The following is a 16,596-nucleotide window of genomic DNA, read 5'->3' as shown; positions in this document are numbered from 1 at the left end:
ACCATCACCACCACCATCATCATCACCACCACCATCATCACCATCATCACCATCACCACCATCACAGCCACCATCATCACCATCACCATCACCATCACCACCACCATAATCACCACCATCACCACCATCATCATCACCACCATCACCATCATCACCACCATCATCACCATCACCATCATCTTCATCCTCATCACCACCACCATCACCACCCTACCATCACCACCAACACCACCAACATCATCACCACTATTACCATCATCACCATCACCATTATCATCACCACCATCATTACTATCACCATCGTCTCAGTTACCACAACCACCCCCATCCCTATCATTAACATTACTACCATCACCACCACTACCCTTGTTATCATACCACCTTCACCAACACCACCGGTCCCGGATCTCTGGCAAAGGCTCACCAGCCCTCCCTCTGAAGGCAGTCAGCTCTGATTATTCACTCTTTCACCCTTTCAACTAGGATTTTTAGTTGTATGTAAAGCCTATGTATGATGAGCCTATGGACACAAAGATGAGTAAATTGTGTCCTGGATCTCAACTCTCAAGCTCTCATTGACTCCTCAGGAGGTGTCCAGGTGACTAAGTGACTAACTCTGCCTGGGGAAGTCAAGGAAGGCATCTTGGAGGTGGTGGCCTCAGGCCTGGGTCCTGGTGGAGGAGGTGGATGGTAAAGATTCATGGTGAAAGTCCTATTCGTGGTTCTCACTCTGCCAGCACCTCACCTCTGCCTGGATGAGACGCTCCACCCCAGGCACCAGCTCCGGCTTAGACTCCAGGTCTTAGTTCAGCCCTTCCGCCATCCCGCCCTCCGCTTCCAAGGCGTCAGGGTGATGCCACGTCACACCATGGTCGCTAGTGGGCTGACTGACTCCTGCATCCTCTCCACCTGAACACCCCACGCCTACACCGCGCCGACCCACACATGCCAGCTGGCTGTTTCGGACCCAAATGCAGAAATTCACCTTTACTCTCACTGAATCCCAGAAGACGGTCCCAGCCTGAAAGACCTCTCTGCATCTCATTCTGTGAACCAGGAGAGTAAGCCGGCATCGTCTGTGACAGGCGGGGTCTTCCGGCAGACCCTCAGCCACCAGAGGGACTCCCATGCAGAACACACACTCCTCATGGGGGCCAGCCAGGGGAGTGGCAGAGAGGGGTGACTTTAGAGGCCAGGGCTGCCCCACACGCTCCGCACCAGCACCCCCGGCCTGAGCAGACTGCTGCGATCCAGCCTCACTTCGAGCACGGAGGCCCTGAGGTACGATGCCAGCCAAGGTCCCAGGCTCCCCCCAGACCCTGCCACCTCAACTGCAAATGATCACTGCTGGACATGGGAGGGAAGGGCGCGACGGTGTGGCTGACTCACGGGGACAACGTGCACGTCCCAGTTCCTGAGAAGTGGCCTCAAACACAGCCTCCATGGAGCACTAACTGCCCGCCGAGAGGCTGGGGTCTGCAGGAGGCGCGGGTGCTCAGGGAAACTAGCTTGTGGAATTATCCATATGGACTGATTTGCAGAATTCTGGGGCTCCAGAGGTTTGAGAATCGCCACAGTGCCCTGGAGTCCTGGCCTGTGGGTCACCAGGTGCCATCCTCCCAGGGGATGCACAGGTCGGAGTCCGCTCTAAGCTGCCTGATGCCACCAGGCAGGCCTCCAGCCTGGCGTCGGCCCAGCTGGGCTGGGACGTGGGCCTGCTGCTCACTGTCTCCTGGAACAAACCTGCAGGCCTCCACCAGGCTCAGGAGGGGTCCACTTCCACAGCACCCGGGCAGAGGAGGGCCTGCCTGAAACACCACGGGCTCTCTCTAGACCCCTTCTCACTGGCTCCGGTGGAGACGCCCCCCGCCACTGCTAGGCTCAACACAGACCCTGAGTGCCTGGCGTGACCCAGGCCAGCACCCCCACCCCCCAAAGTCACTGCGCACCCGAGGGGCAATTCCAGACGAAAGCTCCTTGGCTGGGATGGCCGCACGTGACTGGCCGCACGTGACTGCGCTCCGGCCGGCCTGGGCTCAGTTGTCACACCGCCCCAGCCTGCAGGCTGCCGGCCACCTGCCCCAGGCAGGAGTCGTGGCCCCGCCTCACCCACGGCGCAGCCCCTCCTGGATCTGAGAACCAAAGACAGAAACGCACCTCCAACTCTCTGTGCACGTTCCTCACCGGCCGGTCAGCTGCCCACTCCAGCCGGGAGCTGTGCGCAGGGCTGCCCCCCACCCCATCCATTCGGGAAGAGACTATCCCTGCACCCTGGGCTCTGTGGACAACTTAGCAACCCAAGAAAGACCTCGATCTGAAACCAAGCAAATATCCATGCCCGCAGACTCGTGTTTAATAACCGGCACATGCCCTGCAGGCGCTGAAGGGACAGCAGCCCCTCCCCACGTGGGCCTGAGCAGCGGGCTGGATAGGGACCCCAGACCAGGGAACGTGGGGACGGGGCCTCCTGGGGAAACGGCGTCTTTACAGGTGTAGTTAAGTGATGGGTCTGGAGAAGAGATCGGGCTGGACTAAGATGGACCCCGACTCCAGTGACTTGAGTCCCTGCAAGAGGCAGACAGAGGAGAGGAGAGGGCGGTGGGGTCACTGGTCACAGCCTCGGCTTTGGCCACCAGCCAACTGCTCCCTCTGCTCCCGGGCCCCGACACCAGACGCCCTTCACGTCGAGAAGCGCGAGCCGCCCTCCCGAGAGAGGGATCCCGGGCCGCCGCCGAGAACCGCCAGGGAAGCGCCTCTCGGGTTATGGCCCCGTTCCCACCCCAGGAGAGCTGAATTCCAAGAAACACCGTGTCAGTGGAAAAGACAGGCTCCTGGAAAAAGGGCCTTGGGGATTAGGTACACCACCGGGGCCGTGCAGGAGCTGGGGGACAGCAGACAGACAGCAGGACCCTTCCTAGGGCGCGAGGCCCTTCCCTCCCTGCAGGCACCCACGGGGTCTGCAGAGAAAACCTCCAGTTTATAGTCTGTTTAGTCGTGCTGCCCTTGAAAGTTTCAGCAGCTTAAAAGAGGATTTGACTGCTGGCCCAGAACTCACTAGCTCCCCGTCCCCCAGGGAAGGTCTCCTCCTCCCCATCTCCCTCCCTTTCGAGGCTCACCCGAGAGGAGGGTCCTTCCCCCAAGGAGCCCAGGGCAGACCCTCCCCCGAGAGGGTCCTTCCCCGACAGGCCCTGAGGTGCCCCCCATCCCACCCTCCGGAACACCTGCATCCCACCCTGCAGACTCCTCCGTCTGGAGCATCGGCCAGCTCCAGGCACACAGGGGAGCCCAGCGGGCGGCAGGGTCCACCAGGTGAGCCCTGGCTGTCAGAGTCCAGGCCGGGGACAGTGCTGGGCGGGCAGAGGGCCCCAGTCACGCAGGGGGGGCCAGCTCTGGCAGCCACCGACCCCGCCAGCGGCTTGTGCGGGCTCTGCCTGTCAGGCGCCAGGGCTTCCCAGACCCCTCCAGCCTGGGGACTCCGGCGCGCTCGGGGCTTGCGCAGGACAACGGGCACCCACCAGCATGGCTGGGGCCACCAGGGAGGCGACCTCGCTTGCGATGGTCCCGGTTCCCACGGTCGGACGGTAGAGAGATGCCGGGCGGCTGGGACTGCCGCGCCCGCCCCCCCATGACTCCCTCGGGACAGGCCGTGGGCCCTGGGCAACGACAGGTGCGAGCGCTGACACCACTGCACGGCAGTTGCGCTGGGTGACCTTCGGTAAGTTACTCAACCTCTCTGGCGCCGGGTGACCCAGCGCGGGGAGGGCAGAGCGCACAGGCGGTAAGCTGGCACGGGGCCCTGCAGGCGGCCCCGCCTAGCCTCCCACCCAGGTTTGCCCCCGAAGACGAGCAGCCACTTCCCACCGCCTGCCAGACGCACTCGCTCCCCTGGCAGGCTCGCCTGTTTCCAAAAACACAAAGCTTGTTCCTAAGCCCGGGGCGAACACAAGACGTCTTCCTGCACGGGGGGGCCTGCAGGACCGCTCTTGGTGGGGGTCTGAAGAAGTATCCCCGACCTCCCTTGACAGCAGGCCCCCGGAGGGTGGGACAAAGCCTGGGGAGCCCCTGCGGCTCTCCAGTCCCAGGGTGCAGACCCTCCCCAGGAGAAGGGGCAGGACACATGGCACAGAGCTCCTGGGAATGTCACTGCAGACGCCAGCAAGCAGCTCCCCGGGCAGCCCGCAGGCATGAGCTCCACCTGGGAACAGGTGGGCAAAGGCGGGGGCTTGGCCAGGTCAGCGAGGTGGGAAAGCAGTGACCGGGGAGCCAGCCTGAGCCGCCAGGGCACCCGGAGGGACGGGCCACGGGGACCTTGCCCAGGACACACCCTGCCTGGGGAGGCACCACTCAGCGCCAGCCTCCCCGCGGGTCTCTGGGCCCAGGACCAGGAGCCTGTGAGCCCAGGCGGCCCAGCCCTGCACGGCGCGGGGCCCTTGTCTCCGAGGCGCGCGGCCAGCACTGAAGTCTCAAGGTGGGACGCGGGACAGCGTGTGGCCCCGTGCCCCCGTGGGGGGGACCTCGGTCACGGCCGCCACCACGGCTAAGGGGTCAGGCCCCGGCGGGAGCTGACGACGGGCCACCACTCTGCCAGGGTACTGGCGCGGACGGTTCACTGTGGTCCCACGGTGCGGGCGCCTCACGCACGTCACGGGGCACCCCGGGACCCAAGCGTTGGCCCAGCCGTGCCCATTCTGCAGATGAGGACCACGGGCCGGAGGTGGGCTCCAGGCCATCGGCTGGAGAGGAGGCGCCTGAGGCCGCTGTGCACCCTACTCCCCCCGGGTGGTTTGGAGGGACGGGGTGGCGCTGTGCCCCCGACTGCAGGGCGGCCCCGCCAGAGCCAGGTTCACACCAGGGCCAGGGCGGGGAGGGGGCCCCAGGGAGCGGGGGGTGGCTGCCGCCTGCCCAGCCTCACGCCCAGGCCAGCGGCGGCACCAGGGAGGCCCCCGGCAGGGTGCATTCTGGCTGAGAGCGGGCACCACGCTGCGGGAAGCACTTGTCTGCCTTGGTCCTTGGTCTCCACCCCCTGCTCTCTCTGGATAAAGAGGCCTCCATGGGGCCATATGCACCCCAGGAAAGCCCGGCACCCCCAAAAGACACTCTAAAGTTCAGCAAGTCCCCGTTTGGAAACAGTGCAAATCGCAAAGCCCAGACTGTGCCAGCGGCCACTTGGCCATCCACCAAAGTACCAGAACCTTCCGGCTCCCCGCTGTGGCTTGCAGAGCTTCAGGACAAACCGGATTTTAATGAGGGGAAGTCACCTTCCCCAGGGAAGAGTGTGGCTGCTGGGAAATGGTTTTCAACAGTGCTGGCTCCTCCTTCTAAGGAGACGCCTCGAGGAACCAAAACGGTTAAAATGGCAAGTGCTGCTATCTGGAATCTGCTGAAAAGTCGAGAGTTAAATCATTTTTATTTCCAAACATAAAAATAAAGATTGTCGCACTTGCCACAAGACAAAGGGTGGCTGGGAACCTGAGGACCACCCCTTCCCACCAACTTAATTTGCGAAGGAAGAAAAGCAACAACAGTGCTCGGGGCCCTGAGGGCACCCCACCCCCGGCTCCCCGGTCTTCAGCAGGAAGGACGGGCCACGTTTTCCAACGCAGACAGGTCCAACAGCCGGGAAAGGCCAAGGCTATGGAACAGCTTCCCTCACAGCGTGAGTGTGCGGTCAACAGAAGTCTCTGGTGCTTGGCAACCCCTCAGCCTCAGATTGAAAGCCACAACCATGAAGAAGGGCTCCTGGAATTCCGAACCTATTTCTGAGCGGCAGTCGAAAGCCTGCCCACTAACTGAACAAGACCTCCCCTGAGAGTCGGGAGGCCCTCAGAGGAGAAAAACCTGAGCTATCCAATCTGAGATCTGCTTCCCTGGTGGAGCAGATGGTAAAGCGTCTTGCTTACAATGCGCGAGCCCTGGGTTCGATCCCTGGGTGGGGAAGATACTCTGGAGAAGGAAATGGCAACCCACTCCAGTACTCTTGCCTGGAAAATCCCATGGACGGAGAAGCCTGGTAGGCTGCAGTCCATGGGGTTGCAAAGAGTCTGACAGGACTGAGCGACTTCACTTTCTTTTGAAAATCATAAATTGTTTTCCCTCTCTAACAATAAACCTGGGTAAAGCGGCGGTGGTCCTCAGCCACCCCTCCCCCGCACGAGCAACTTGGGGCAGTGAGGAGACCGCGTGGCTCATAAACGGAGCGGCTGGGACTCGAGCCCGCCCTGACCTTCCCAGGGCTCCCTACAACCCTGGAGTCTCGACAGGCTTGTGCTCGTGGGAAAACAATTCTTCCGGCTCGGAAAATCAGGGAAGAAGAATTTGGCGTAGGATCCTTTTAAGATAGATGAAGCTTTCGCCTGAATCTTTACAATAAAAGACCCACTAGCAGTGCACAAAAGGGACCAGAAATCAGACAGATCCAGATCGGGCCCTGCACAGGCAAGCCACGGCACGGCACCTGAGTTCAAATCCCAGTCTGCTCACAGGCCCTCCTCTGCACTCAGACGTCCAGCGAGAGGACCGAGGGCGGCGGCAGTCACCCAGACTCCCGGGCGTGGGCAGGCCCCCAAGCCAAGCGCTTCACAGGGGAGCCCCGGAGAGCCCCCCGCGAAGGCAAGGCTGCCAGCACCCGCGTGTTACACACGAGTCCTGAAGCTCCCCAGTGGCATCTGCTCCAGATCCTCGCACCAGCAGGAAGTCTACACCAGCGAAAACTCAGTCCCAGTCTGTGCGGCCCCCAAGCCTTGGGCACCAGTTCCCCCGGGGAGCCCTGAAGCCGCTCAGGCCTGGGTGAGGACAGCCCAGCCGTCCTGCAGTTCATCCCAGTTCTCCGGGCAAGTGTGGTCGGAGCAGAGTCACGCTCAGAGGGTGTGTCCTCATTATGCCCCACATCTGGCAGCGCCAGCTGGGCCCAGGAGCCCAGCCCGCCCTGCGGTCCACAGGCTGCGGGCGCCCTGGACAGTTGCTCTGCAGAAAAGCGGCCAAGTTCAGCGGGACGCACAGACCTACCTTCACACGCTGGTCCTCCCCACCCCCCGCTTCCACGGAGGCGGCTCCTCTGATTTCCCTGCTAATCCACATCCGAGCAACTGTGCTCTGTCCACCTTCCCACCTGCTCCGACGCCAGGCCGCGATCAAGGCTGACGTGTGTCAAGCGCTTGCTGGGAGCGGGCAGTGGTGCTTTACCGCATTCAACCCCACTGTAAGTTTTGCCACGGTCTATGAAAAAGCTGCATTCATGATCCCACTTTACAGATAGAGACACTGAGGCTCAAGCGTCATAGCAAGCTGCCCAAGGCCGGAAGTCCCACCCCTCGGGCCTGCACCGAGACCAGTCCCCATGTACCTCTCACAGCTACGCACACGGCCCCAGTAGGAGCCTGCAGAGAGACAAGACCAGTGCTGCCTCGTTGCCACGCGCTCAAAGCCCAAGGGCTCATCCAACCACCTGCCCGTCTCCCCAGGCAGACATCAGTCCTGCCCTTAATAGAAGTGGGATGGTCAGCACACATCCCCCCTGCAGCGGAGCATGGGATACAGGCCACAGGGTGTCGGCCCGGCTGGCCCCAGGCCCCGGGCATAGGACAGGCCCGCCGACGGGGACCACACACCGGCGTGTCCCGGGGGCGTGGGATGGCCCGGCCCCCCACTGACCTCAAACACTTCCTCATCCAGAATCCGGGTGCCGAACACGATGATGCCATTGACGTCTATCACAGGGTGGTCGCTGCGGTCCAGGAACTTGGTCGTCTTCTTTTTACAGTCCAGGATCAAGGTGACATTCTTCTTGTGGACGCTGAGAGCGATTCTGTGCCACCTGCCAAGAAACAGACAGCCCGAGCAGGTGACGGGGGGGCGGACGTCACCACAATGCGCGTCTCTGCCCAAAGTCCCGGGAGACGCGGGAGGAACCCCGTTCTCTGCAGAGTCGCTCGGGGCCGAGCCGCTGCGGTCAGACAGGCGTGGGCACCGGTCCACACCGCGCGCCACGGGAGACCTCCTGCACTCAGGTCCGGTCTGTCGTCTCTGGGACGAGGTCAGCTGTCCGGCCCGGGGCGCAGCCCTGAAACCTGGCTCTGTTCAAGGGCAGGGAGGCGCTGTGGCACTTGCCTGTGGAGCATCCCGACCCCCAAATGCAAACGCAGGCTGTGGGGGAACTGAGTCTGCCGGGAGATGGGGGCGCTGATGGACCTACTCGAGACTGTCGGAGAGAAATGCAGGACTCACGTCCTGAGTTCCTGAAGCACCGCGGCATGTGGCCTCAGACGTGTAGGCCACGAAATGAGTGATCGCAAACGATCAGGGTTTAGGCAGGTTACCCAACAGAGAGTTCTGAAAACCCTGACTTCTTTCTCAATCAGTCACCCTCACATCCGTATCTGTATCCCTGTGTGCGCGCTAAGTCGCTTCAGTCGTGTCCAACTCTGCAACCCTATGGACCGTAGCCTGCCAGAGCCCGCTGTCCACGGGATTCCGCAGGCAAGAGTCCTGGAGTGGGTGCTGCGCCCTCCCTGTCTCTGCGCCCTTGAGGACGCCTCGAATCCTCTCTGGAAGAGGTTGGGTCTCCCTACACAGTCTCCCGTGTCCCTGCGGGCACTCACAGACGAGCATTTGATATCATCTAGTGCACTTTACAAGGGGGCCAGGGAGGTCCTGGGAGAGGAGAGGTCTCCAGAGCCACAAAGGATGAGCCCAGATGGAGACCAGTCCCCCAGACTCCAAGCCCAGTGCTCTCTCTGACCTGTGGGCGGGCTGACACCATCCTGCTCTAAATCACATCCTGTTGCTAGGTCCCTAGTTCCCAGCGGCTTTACGTGACCCGCCCAACCCTCTGGCAGGGGAGGGAGGGGTTGCCAAGTGGTGCCACTTACTTGCCATCCGACAGGTTGATGCCTCTGAAGAGGGGGTAGTCCTCTGGCCCCGGTTTCCCCGTGTGGTCCTCGTAGAGGAAGACTGGAGAGCGGCCCATCTCCAGGCCGATCTGCTGGATGCCCTGCTCGTTGTAGATGGAGACCAGGAAGGCCTGGCTGCCTTTCTTGGCTTTCACAGTGGTTAGGATGGAGAAGTCCTCGGGAAACGCAGATGCTGGAACAGAGGACAGAGGTTAGGAGGCAGCTGGGAGGCCCCCAACCCTGCCCAGCCACAGAACTGCAAACCAACCAACTCAGGGACCCGGAAGCCATTGCTGTGGATGGTGGTGCACAGGCATTTGCGTCACATCTGCCCCTGGATCAAACTGTTCCTGCAACCCTTCCTTAACACCACACAGCCAAACCTACCCCTTTTGAGGTTCAGTCCAAAAGGAAACCTGACTGCTCCTTCCAACTGTGAGCCTTCAGTACCACCTTTTCACTTCCCAAACTTCAAAACATCTGTGTCTAAGTCCTTAGAACTTTCTAGAATGTGAGCTTCCTCTGGGCAGGCGCTGTTTCAGATGCACCTTTAACCCTCTGCAGTGCCCACCGCTGCACCTAGCAGAGTGTGTCTCATTCCACACCCTTTGGAGGCCGGGAGGAGAGAGAAGAGGGGAAGGAAGGCAAGAGGCTGGGGATCACCACTCGAATGGCAGACATTTCCTGGTTGATAGTGAATCAGAGAAAAGGTAAAATAAATCAGAAGACGAAACCCCAGGCCTGGTATGTTGATGGGGGCAGAGTTCCTCACAGCACAGACCAGCCAGACCCCCGCTGGCTCCAGAGTCCTGCACACACACAAGCCCTTCACGCCTTGCGTCGTGGATGGGACAGGAAACCTCGGCCCCCTCTCCCATCCGTCCTGGTGGTGGGGGCAGCGGTGCTCCCTCTGCGCCGTCTGCAGTTCCCCGAGAGCGACGGCCTGAGGCTGGGCCAATCGATGCACAGCAGGAAGGCTCAGCACACGTCAGCGCGCGTCTCAGAACCCGGGGGCGGAGCGGGCCCAGAGGAGCGCCAGCGGGGACTCTGGCCCGGGAAGGACAAGGCCCCGAGGCTGATAGCACCTCCCGCCTGGCACGCTGCAGAGAGCTGGAGCCCGGCCCCGGCTCCGGGTGAGGACGGAGCCCCTCATCGACCCTCCCCTCCTCTAGAACTATCACGAGGTCGACCAGATGGCCCGGTGCCTGAGCTGGGATCAGTGAGGGGGGCCTCCCTGGTGGTTCAGATGGAAAGAATCTGCCTGCAACTTAGGAGACCCAGGTTCAATCCCTGGGTCGGGAAGATCCCCTGGAGAAGGGCATAACAACCCACTCCAGTATCCTTGCCTGGAGAATCCTGTGGACAGAGGAGCCTGGCAGGCTACATTCCACGGTGTTGCAAACAGTCAGAAAGGACTGAGCGACTGACACATTCCCGTCCAGTAAGGAAGCTGTCCGTGGGCGCCCTCTGCTGATGGAACTGCCCCACAGCCGGGCAGCAGGGCTCTGCTTCGGGCCCCTGTGGGGGAGCCTGGCCAATGCCCTGCTGGGCGGAGGGCGCTGCCCAGGAGATCCCCGCCCCCGCGGCCCCCAGAGGACCCAGGGTGGATGGGTCTCTCTAGGGGGAGGATAAGAGGGGTCATGGCAGCTTTGCCAGCACAGAAACCACACCCCAAAGGCCAACAGAACTCTGTGAGCTCTCAAGGCCGTGATGGAGGGCAGGTGGAAGCAGCCATGCCTTGGCCCCAAAGCTCAGGCTACGGTGCAGATGCAGGGAGGCGTGTGGCTCTCAGCCCAGGATCAGGCCCCATTGCTGAGAAGCTGCAAGTTGGGATCTATTTGCTGTGTTCATCGCCCAGGTGGGGAGAGAGGGGGTGGGCTTGGCTGGTGGTGTTACGGAAAGGCTGCAAGAAGAGTCTGATCAAGGGGTAGGTAAGCAGGGAACATCTGGTCACCACCACACCCAGCCAGGGTCCCAGGTCCGAGGAGAGGGGGTGTGGTCAGCATGGTCACCTGGGGGAAGGCTGGCTTCATTAAGGAGTGGACTCAGGCTGCCCTTCTCTGCACAAGAAGCCGTTTGAAAAGAGGTCTGTGGAGGCCACTGCCGTCACCAGTGTCCCCCCACACTGTCCTCTGAATGTGAGATGTGCTGGGGGGCCAGAGACCCCGGCCTGCTAGAACCGCCATGGCGGTGGGGGGGGTGGCACTGCACGCAGGCCTCGGGGCGAGACCCCAGCCAGGACCTCGGCGGGCCCTCTGGTCACCGGGCACTGAGGGGCCCGGGGTAGCATCTGACCCCAAGCATCTCAGAGGTCCCTGCTCACATCCAGGACAGACAACTGTCACCTTCTGAGTCCATGAGCCCCGCTCTCATCTCAAAGGTCGGCCTGCCTCCTGTGCCCACCCCGTGGTGACCCCACCACTGACATCACCCTCCTGCCTCAGGTAGAGAGAAGACTGGAAGTGGGAGGACCCTCCACCCCGATCAGGGCACGCAGCCCAGGACCACAGACGCCCCCACTCCCAGCTCACTAAGATGCTGTCTACCGATGCTGAAATCGCTTCCATAACACGTGTTCTCAGCTCAGATAACCTGAAAGGATGAATTACATCTAACAGTCATCCCTCTCCTGGCAAAATAACAATGGATGTATCATCACTTCAGAGACGGCCCACTCTCATCTCCGCGTGAGCGGGACTGGTGTGCTTCGTGATCTACACCGTCAGGGAGAAGCTCGCCTTCTGCCCAGGGCTTCGTATTTTATCCTCAGAGAAAAGTCAAAACTGAGCGGTAGGCTTGGTGAGAGGCCCCCGACTCCCTTAGATCATCTCCTGTTCACACGGGCGAAAGCCCAAAGGCACTGGAACAGTTTGGGTAGACCATGGGCACTCAATAAATGCACGTGCCATTAAACTGAACCCTACGAGGCCCACAGTGGCTGGGCCAACAGTTTCAGGTTCTGGTGGACACAGGCTGATTCTGGAGCCCCAGCCTGTCGCGGAGGGAAGGCCCAACAGGGTGGTGGCTGCGGGGGAGGGGGCGTCATTATACCCGGTCCTCCCCCCCGTGCCCCGCTCAGATCCCAGGCAGCGATCTGAGAGCATCTCGGGGCCCCAAGGTGACCAGAGGGAGGCTGAAATGGGGAGCGCCCCCCACGCCCGGCCACGAGCACAGGGGAGAGGGCCAGGCGACCACGGGCAGGCTGCCTTGTCTGGACGCTTTCAGAGGGGGCGGCTAGACCTGGGTGAGGGCAGCCGGCCAGTGTCTCAGGGGACGCAGGGGCGCCCCGCCAGCGGCCGGGCAGCCTCCTGGAACACACCTGCTGGCACACTCCAGGAGGGCCCGTGACAGTTTCTGGTAGGGTCTCAGGCCGGCTTTACCGCCACGTGAGGTCCCCCCACAACCAGGGCGACAAGGCCCAGGAACCCCCCACCTGCCGCCCGGCAAGCTGGGCAGCCCTCTCCGGTTGGTTGGCGGCACCCAGTCCTTGCAGAGACCACCATCCTCGGGTCTGATTCAGTCCCTGTGGCTCCATCCAGACGGGGTCAGGAGACCCAGCACCGCCTGGCCCAGTCACGCTCTTGGTCCTGCCGATTCAGAGCCCAGACCACAGGCTGCAAGCAAGACTAGAGAATCCTTCTCAGATCAGGCAGGAATGCGAGCGCCCGCTTCGCCGGCAAGGGCAGAGAACACCACGCTGCTGCTCTTCACCTGCTGGGAAGAGGGCCGGGTGTCTGAAAAAGCCAGCCTGTGGCCCCCGACGTCCCAGGGGACGGCCTGGAGGCAGGTAGGGGCCCAGCCCTGGAGGACAGGTGAGCGGGCGAGGCTGGTGTGGGCGGCTCTGGGGGGTAACTGACGTCAAGGCTGGGGGCAGGGGACGACCCCACCGAGGACCTGAGCCTCATCCAACAGAGGCTCCAAGGGAAGAAAGGACAGGCAGGCTGGACGTGGTCATCACCCCCGGACTGCAGGAAAGACCCGGGGAAACATCCACCTAAACCATCCGGAAGGAGCGGCCAGTTTCATCTGGCGTTAAGGAGGTGAGCGTTACATAGGACCCATTCGACTCCATGAGCGAATTATGGCTCGGAGGCCCAGTAACAGCCCTTTAAACTCTTTCAGCATCTAATGAAGATCCTAACTTGAGAGCCTCAGGAAACTGTGGGCTTAAAAGAAATTCCCCGTCTGGCTGTTCCGGAGTTCATACCAGATCTCCAGTAAGCGGCCTGTATCCTGAGACCCTCTGACATCACTCGCCACCAGATAACACAGGGGGGGCGTGGGTATAGGACGCCAACCCCGGGGAGCTGGCTGTGACCCTGAACTGTGCGGCAGGGATCAGATTAAACTAGCTGCCAGCAAAAAGGCTCCAGACGGCCTCGGGGCAGGACACCTCGCGAGATGACCACAGTACTCACACGTCGCACAGTGGATGTCTGTCCCAAAGCGCAGGCACCAGGGTCCAGAGCCAGCAGCTTGCCCAAGACTCCCTTGCCCCCAGCCCCTCAGCCCCCCAGGAGGGGAATCCTAAACTGGGGACTCGGGGCAGGAGAGCAGACAGCTTCTGGGTGATTCTGAGAACACATCGGCCCCAAAAGGATAAGAAAGGCTCTCTGGACACGCGGCAGAGTGACATCCGCGAGGTTCTTTGCGGTGAGTGACCTGTGGGACCCTGGTGAGCCCCGTCTGCAGTGCTGGTCAGACACTCTGGAGGGGCGACGTCTGACACCCCAAGTTGGTCGGGCGGGGGGGGCTCCATAAGACTCAGTGAAGAGCCTTGGGGCCCCTGAAGTAGCTCACTGGCCCAAATGCCGTTCCTGGAAAGAGCGGACCCAGCCTCTCTCGCAGAGACAAACTCCTAAGAGTCCCTGTGGATTTAAAGAGAGGCTGAGAAAACACGGGCAGGAAGCAGAGGGTCAAAGTGAAAGGGCCAGAGAAAGCAAACGCATCTCTGAAAGAGCACATCCTTCTGGAACCCTGTGGGCATGTGGCTGACAGACCCCACTGCCGGCCGAAGGACTGCCTGACCCGAGGATCAATGTCCTCGAGGCAGGCCATCACCGGAAAGGTGATGCTCACGCTTCTGAGGATTATAGACCATCTCCGGGGGAAGTGCATCCGCCCAGGGTCCCCGGGCCCTCTCTGATATCAATCGGGAAGAAGAGCTCCGCTGAAGTGGGGGGAGAGGCTATCAGTTACAGGCCTGGTCATTCAGTCCAGACGGGCCCCAAGGCCGGCGGGCAGTGGAGGGGGGCCTACCAGCAACCACCGCTCCCACTCTGGGCTCGTCATTAAAAGCAGCGATGTGACACTTGGCAACTGGTTCTCATTAAAACCCTGCTCTCTCTTGCAGGGGGCTCTGACGTTTGATACATGTGTCTCTTAATGTCCTCACCCCCAATTAAGCTTCAGTCTGGAAGTGTTTCGTTTCCGTGATCCCGGGGTTTCTTAACCGCCCCCCCGCCCCCCAGGAACCATGCATCTCTGTGTGGCCTTTGGAGTCCCAACAGCCAGCCCCCTGCTGGAGAGACACCTGCTTGGAGAAGCAGTGCGAGCAGACGAGACCCCACTCCCACCTTTGGGTGCAGATGGTGACCGGTGCTAGACGTGTGCTTCCACCCTCCTGACATCAAATCAGGCTCCTTTCCGGAAAACCAAGCACACTTCTCCCTCTGTTAGACATTCCTCCCCGCCTCCCCGCCACTCCCGGCTCCAGGCTCCGGGTTCTGCCGCCTGGTTGGGGGTGGGAAGCGGAGCCACACCCCCGCTAGGCACACACTCCGTCTCTTACCAGGGTACAGCTGCTTGGTGGGCGCGCTGAGCTGGGCATCTTTCGTGACTCTGTAGGCGACATCCGGGCCTTTGGAAGATCGCCGCGCTGCACAGAAGCCTGTGGTCTTGGTTATTCCATCAGGCAGGTTGTGAAAATCTAGAACCTTCAGGAGATCTGCTGGCTGAGCTGAGAGGACAAAGGGAAGGTGACAAGTTAGCCACGAGCAGGAAGGGCGCGCCCGAGGGTGCAGATGAGCTGGAAACCAGCCCTCAGACCCTCCTTCCGCCCGCTCCAGGACCGCCTCTGACCCTCCGAAGAGGCTGAGGGATCAGCTCCGAAACCAGGTGCTCTAGGCGGCAGGACACCCCACTTTGCAGAAATGCACAGGGCCAGCTCCCACCCCGGTCCCTGCAGGCGGCCACCCCCAGGTGGAACTCTCTCTTACTCGGCCCTCACGTTGCTCCTTTTTCCCCCCAGGTGCCGCACCAGCCCCGGGCTCCCAGATCCCTCTTCTCAGCATCACAGGAAACCCACCCCAAACAGAAGCTGAAAGGCGGCGTTAGCTCCCACTGCTGATGGAAGCGACTTTACCCACGGTGGTCTTACGAAATGGGAGTGATTGACGGCCCGTGACGCCCGTTATGTGACTGCCGAGCGCGGGCCCTGCCCCCGGGTGCCACTAAGGACAGCGGGCAGGCTGCGGGCACATCTCATCCCCCATCCTTATCCAGCTGAAGTGCAGTTTTCCCATAACCGTTTGCACAGAGTCAGCCTCCATTTGCTCCCAGAAGACCCACGCCTACAGGGCCAGACAGCACCGAACAAACGGCAACAGTGGGCGGGCACCTGCGCCTCTTCCGGCAAGTTCCCGACCTCCCTCTGCGGCTCCGCACAGAAGGGAGCGGCCCCTAGTACGGTGAGCTCGACCTTCCCGCGCAGATGCAAAGGATGGCTCCGTGCGCCAGCGCACTGCGGCCCACGTCACAAAGACCCCAGACCTCCAGGCAGCGAGGGCCACAGGCTTGGGATCCACACGGCCCCTGCCGTAAACAAGGCCCTGGATGGACAGCGCAGCTCGTGTTACTATGGACAAGAGGCCCTGGGAGTCCAGGCAGAGGAAGTGAACTCAAATTCAGAGTCAGCGCGACAGGTCACGGCGTGTGCGGCCGAGGCGCCGCCCTGGGCTTCTGGGGAGCCCAGTGGCCAGCAGCCACCTGTCCGTGTGCGTGTGGGCGGGGCTGCCACGCCCCCTCCTCCGGGTCACCTGGGTCTCCCTGGCCAATCAGAGCGCAGCACCACTCTGTCCCGGGTGCTGGGCCCAGGGGTGGGCACGTGACAGGTCCAGGCCGAGGAAGCTCTATCCTGGGGCCTCTTCCTCTCGGCTCTGCGGGCTTCACACTTGGATGATGAGCCTGCAGCCCTAGGTGGCCTTCCCCTGGGTGTGGGACGAGGGCCTGCCTGCAAATGTGGACAGATTTCTGCTGCACAGTTCAGGCTCCTGGATCAAGCTGTACCTGAAGAAGACTCGTCTACACAAACCAATAAGTTGTCACCACATGTATGCCAGTTTGGGTTGGACGCTGACACTTGCTGCTAAAAGGCCACACTCACCACTGGGTGCAGCAGCCAGGCTGACACAAGCGTGCCCCTGGGTTCTCTGGGCCTCCCCAGCTCACTGGCTCTCTGCCCCAGAGAGTCCTTACGTGCCTGAGACTCGCTCAAGAGGCAACTTTCCCCTTTTTAGCAAGGGTGGAAGCTGTGGCGTTGAGAAAGGACCATCAAGGCTGGTTTCTCCCTCGCCGAGTTCTGAGCCATCCAGCAGCCAGCTGCTACATGCGGAGCCCAGCGCAGCCGTCAGGGATGGGGGACGGGGGCTCCATGCAGCCTCGGTGCTGGTCTGGGCAGGTGCCTAACAAAAGAAGCACCCCAATGGAG

At 61.5% G+C, this 16,596-nt stretch overlaps 1 protein-coding gene across 1 annotated transcript in view; it reads right to left on the bottom strand.

Annotated features, from left to right (window-relative positions):
- Nucleotides 1–16,596, bottom strand: part of COL5A1 (collagen type V alpha 1 chain) — a 148,730-nt gene that overhangs the window by 96,343 nt on the left and 35,791 nt on the right. The window contains 3 exon segments of the mRNA XM_070455999.1: nucleotides 7,651–7,813; nucleotides 8,868–9,081; nucleotides 14,680–14,847. Coding sequence (XP_070312100.1) covers nucleotides 7,651–7,813; nucleotides 8,868–9,081; nucleotides 14,680–14,847 — 545 coding nt within the window.

The sequence above is a fragment of the Odocoileus virginianus genome, chromosome 2 (assembly GCF_023699985.2).
Source record: "Odocoileus virginianus isolate 20LAN1187 ecotype Illinois chromosome 2, Ovbor_1.2, whole genome shotgun sequence".
Lineage (NCBI taxonomy): Eukaryota > Metazoa > Chordata > Mammalia > Artiodactyla > Cervidae > Odocoileus > Odocoileus virginianus.
The sequence above is the reverse complement of the archived record's forward strand: the minus strand, read 5'-3'. Positions and strand labels throughout refer to the sequence as shown.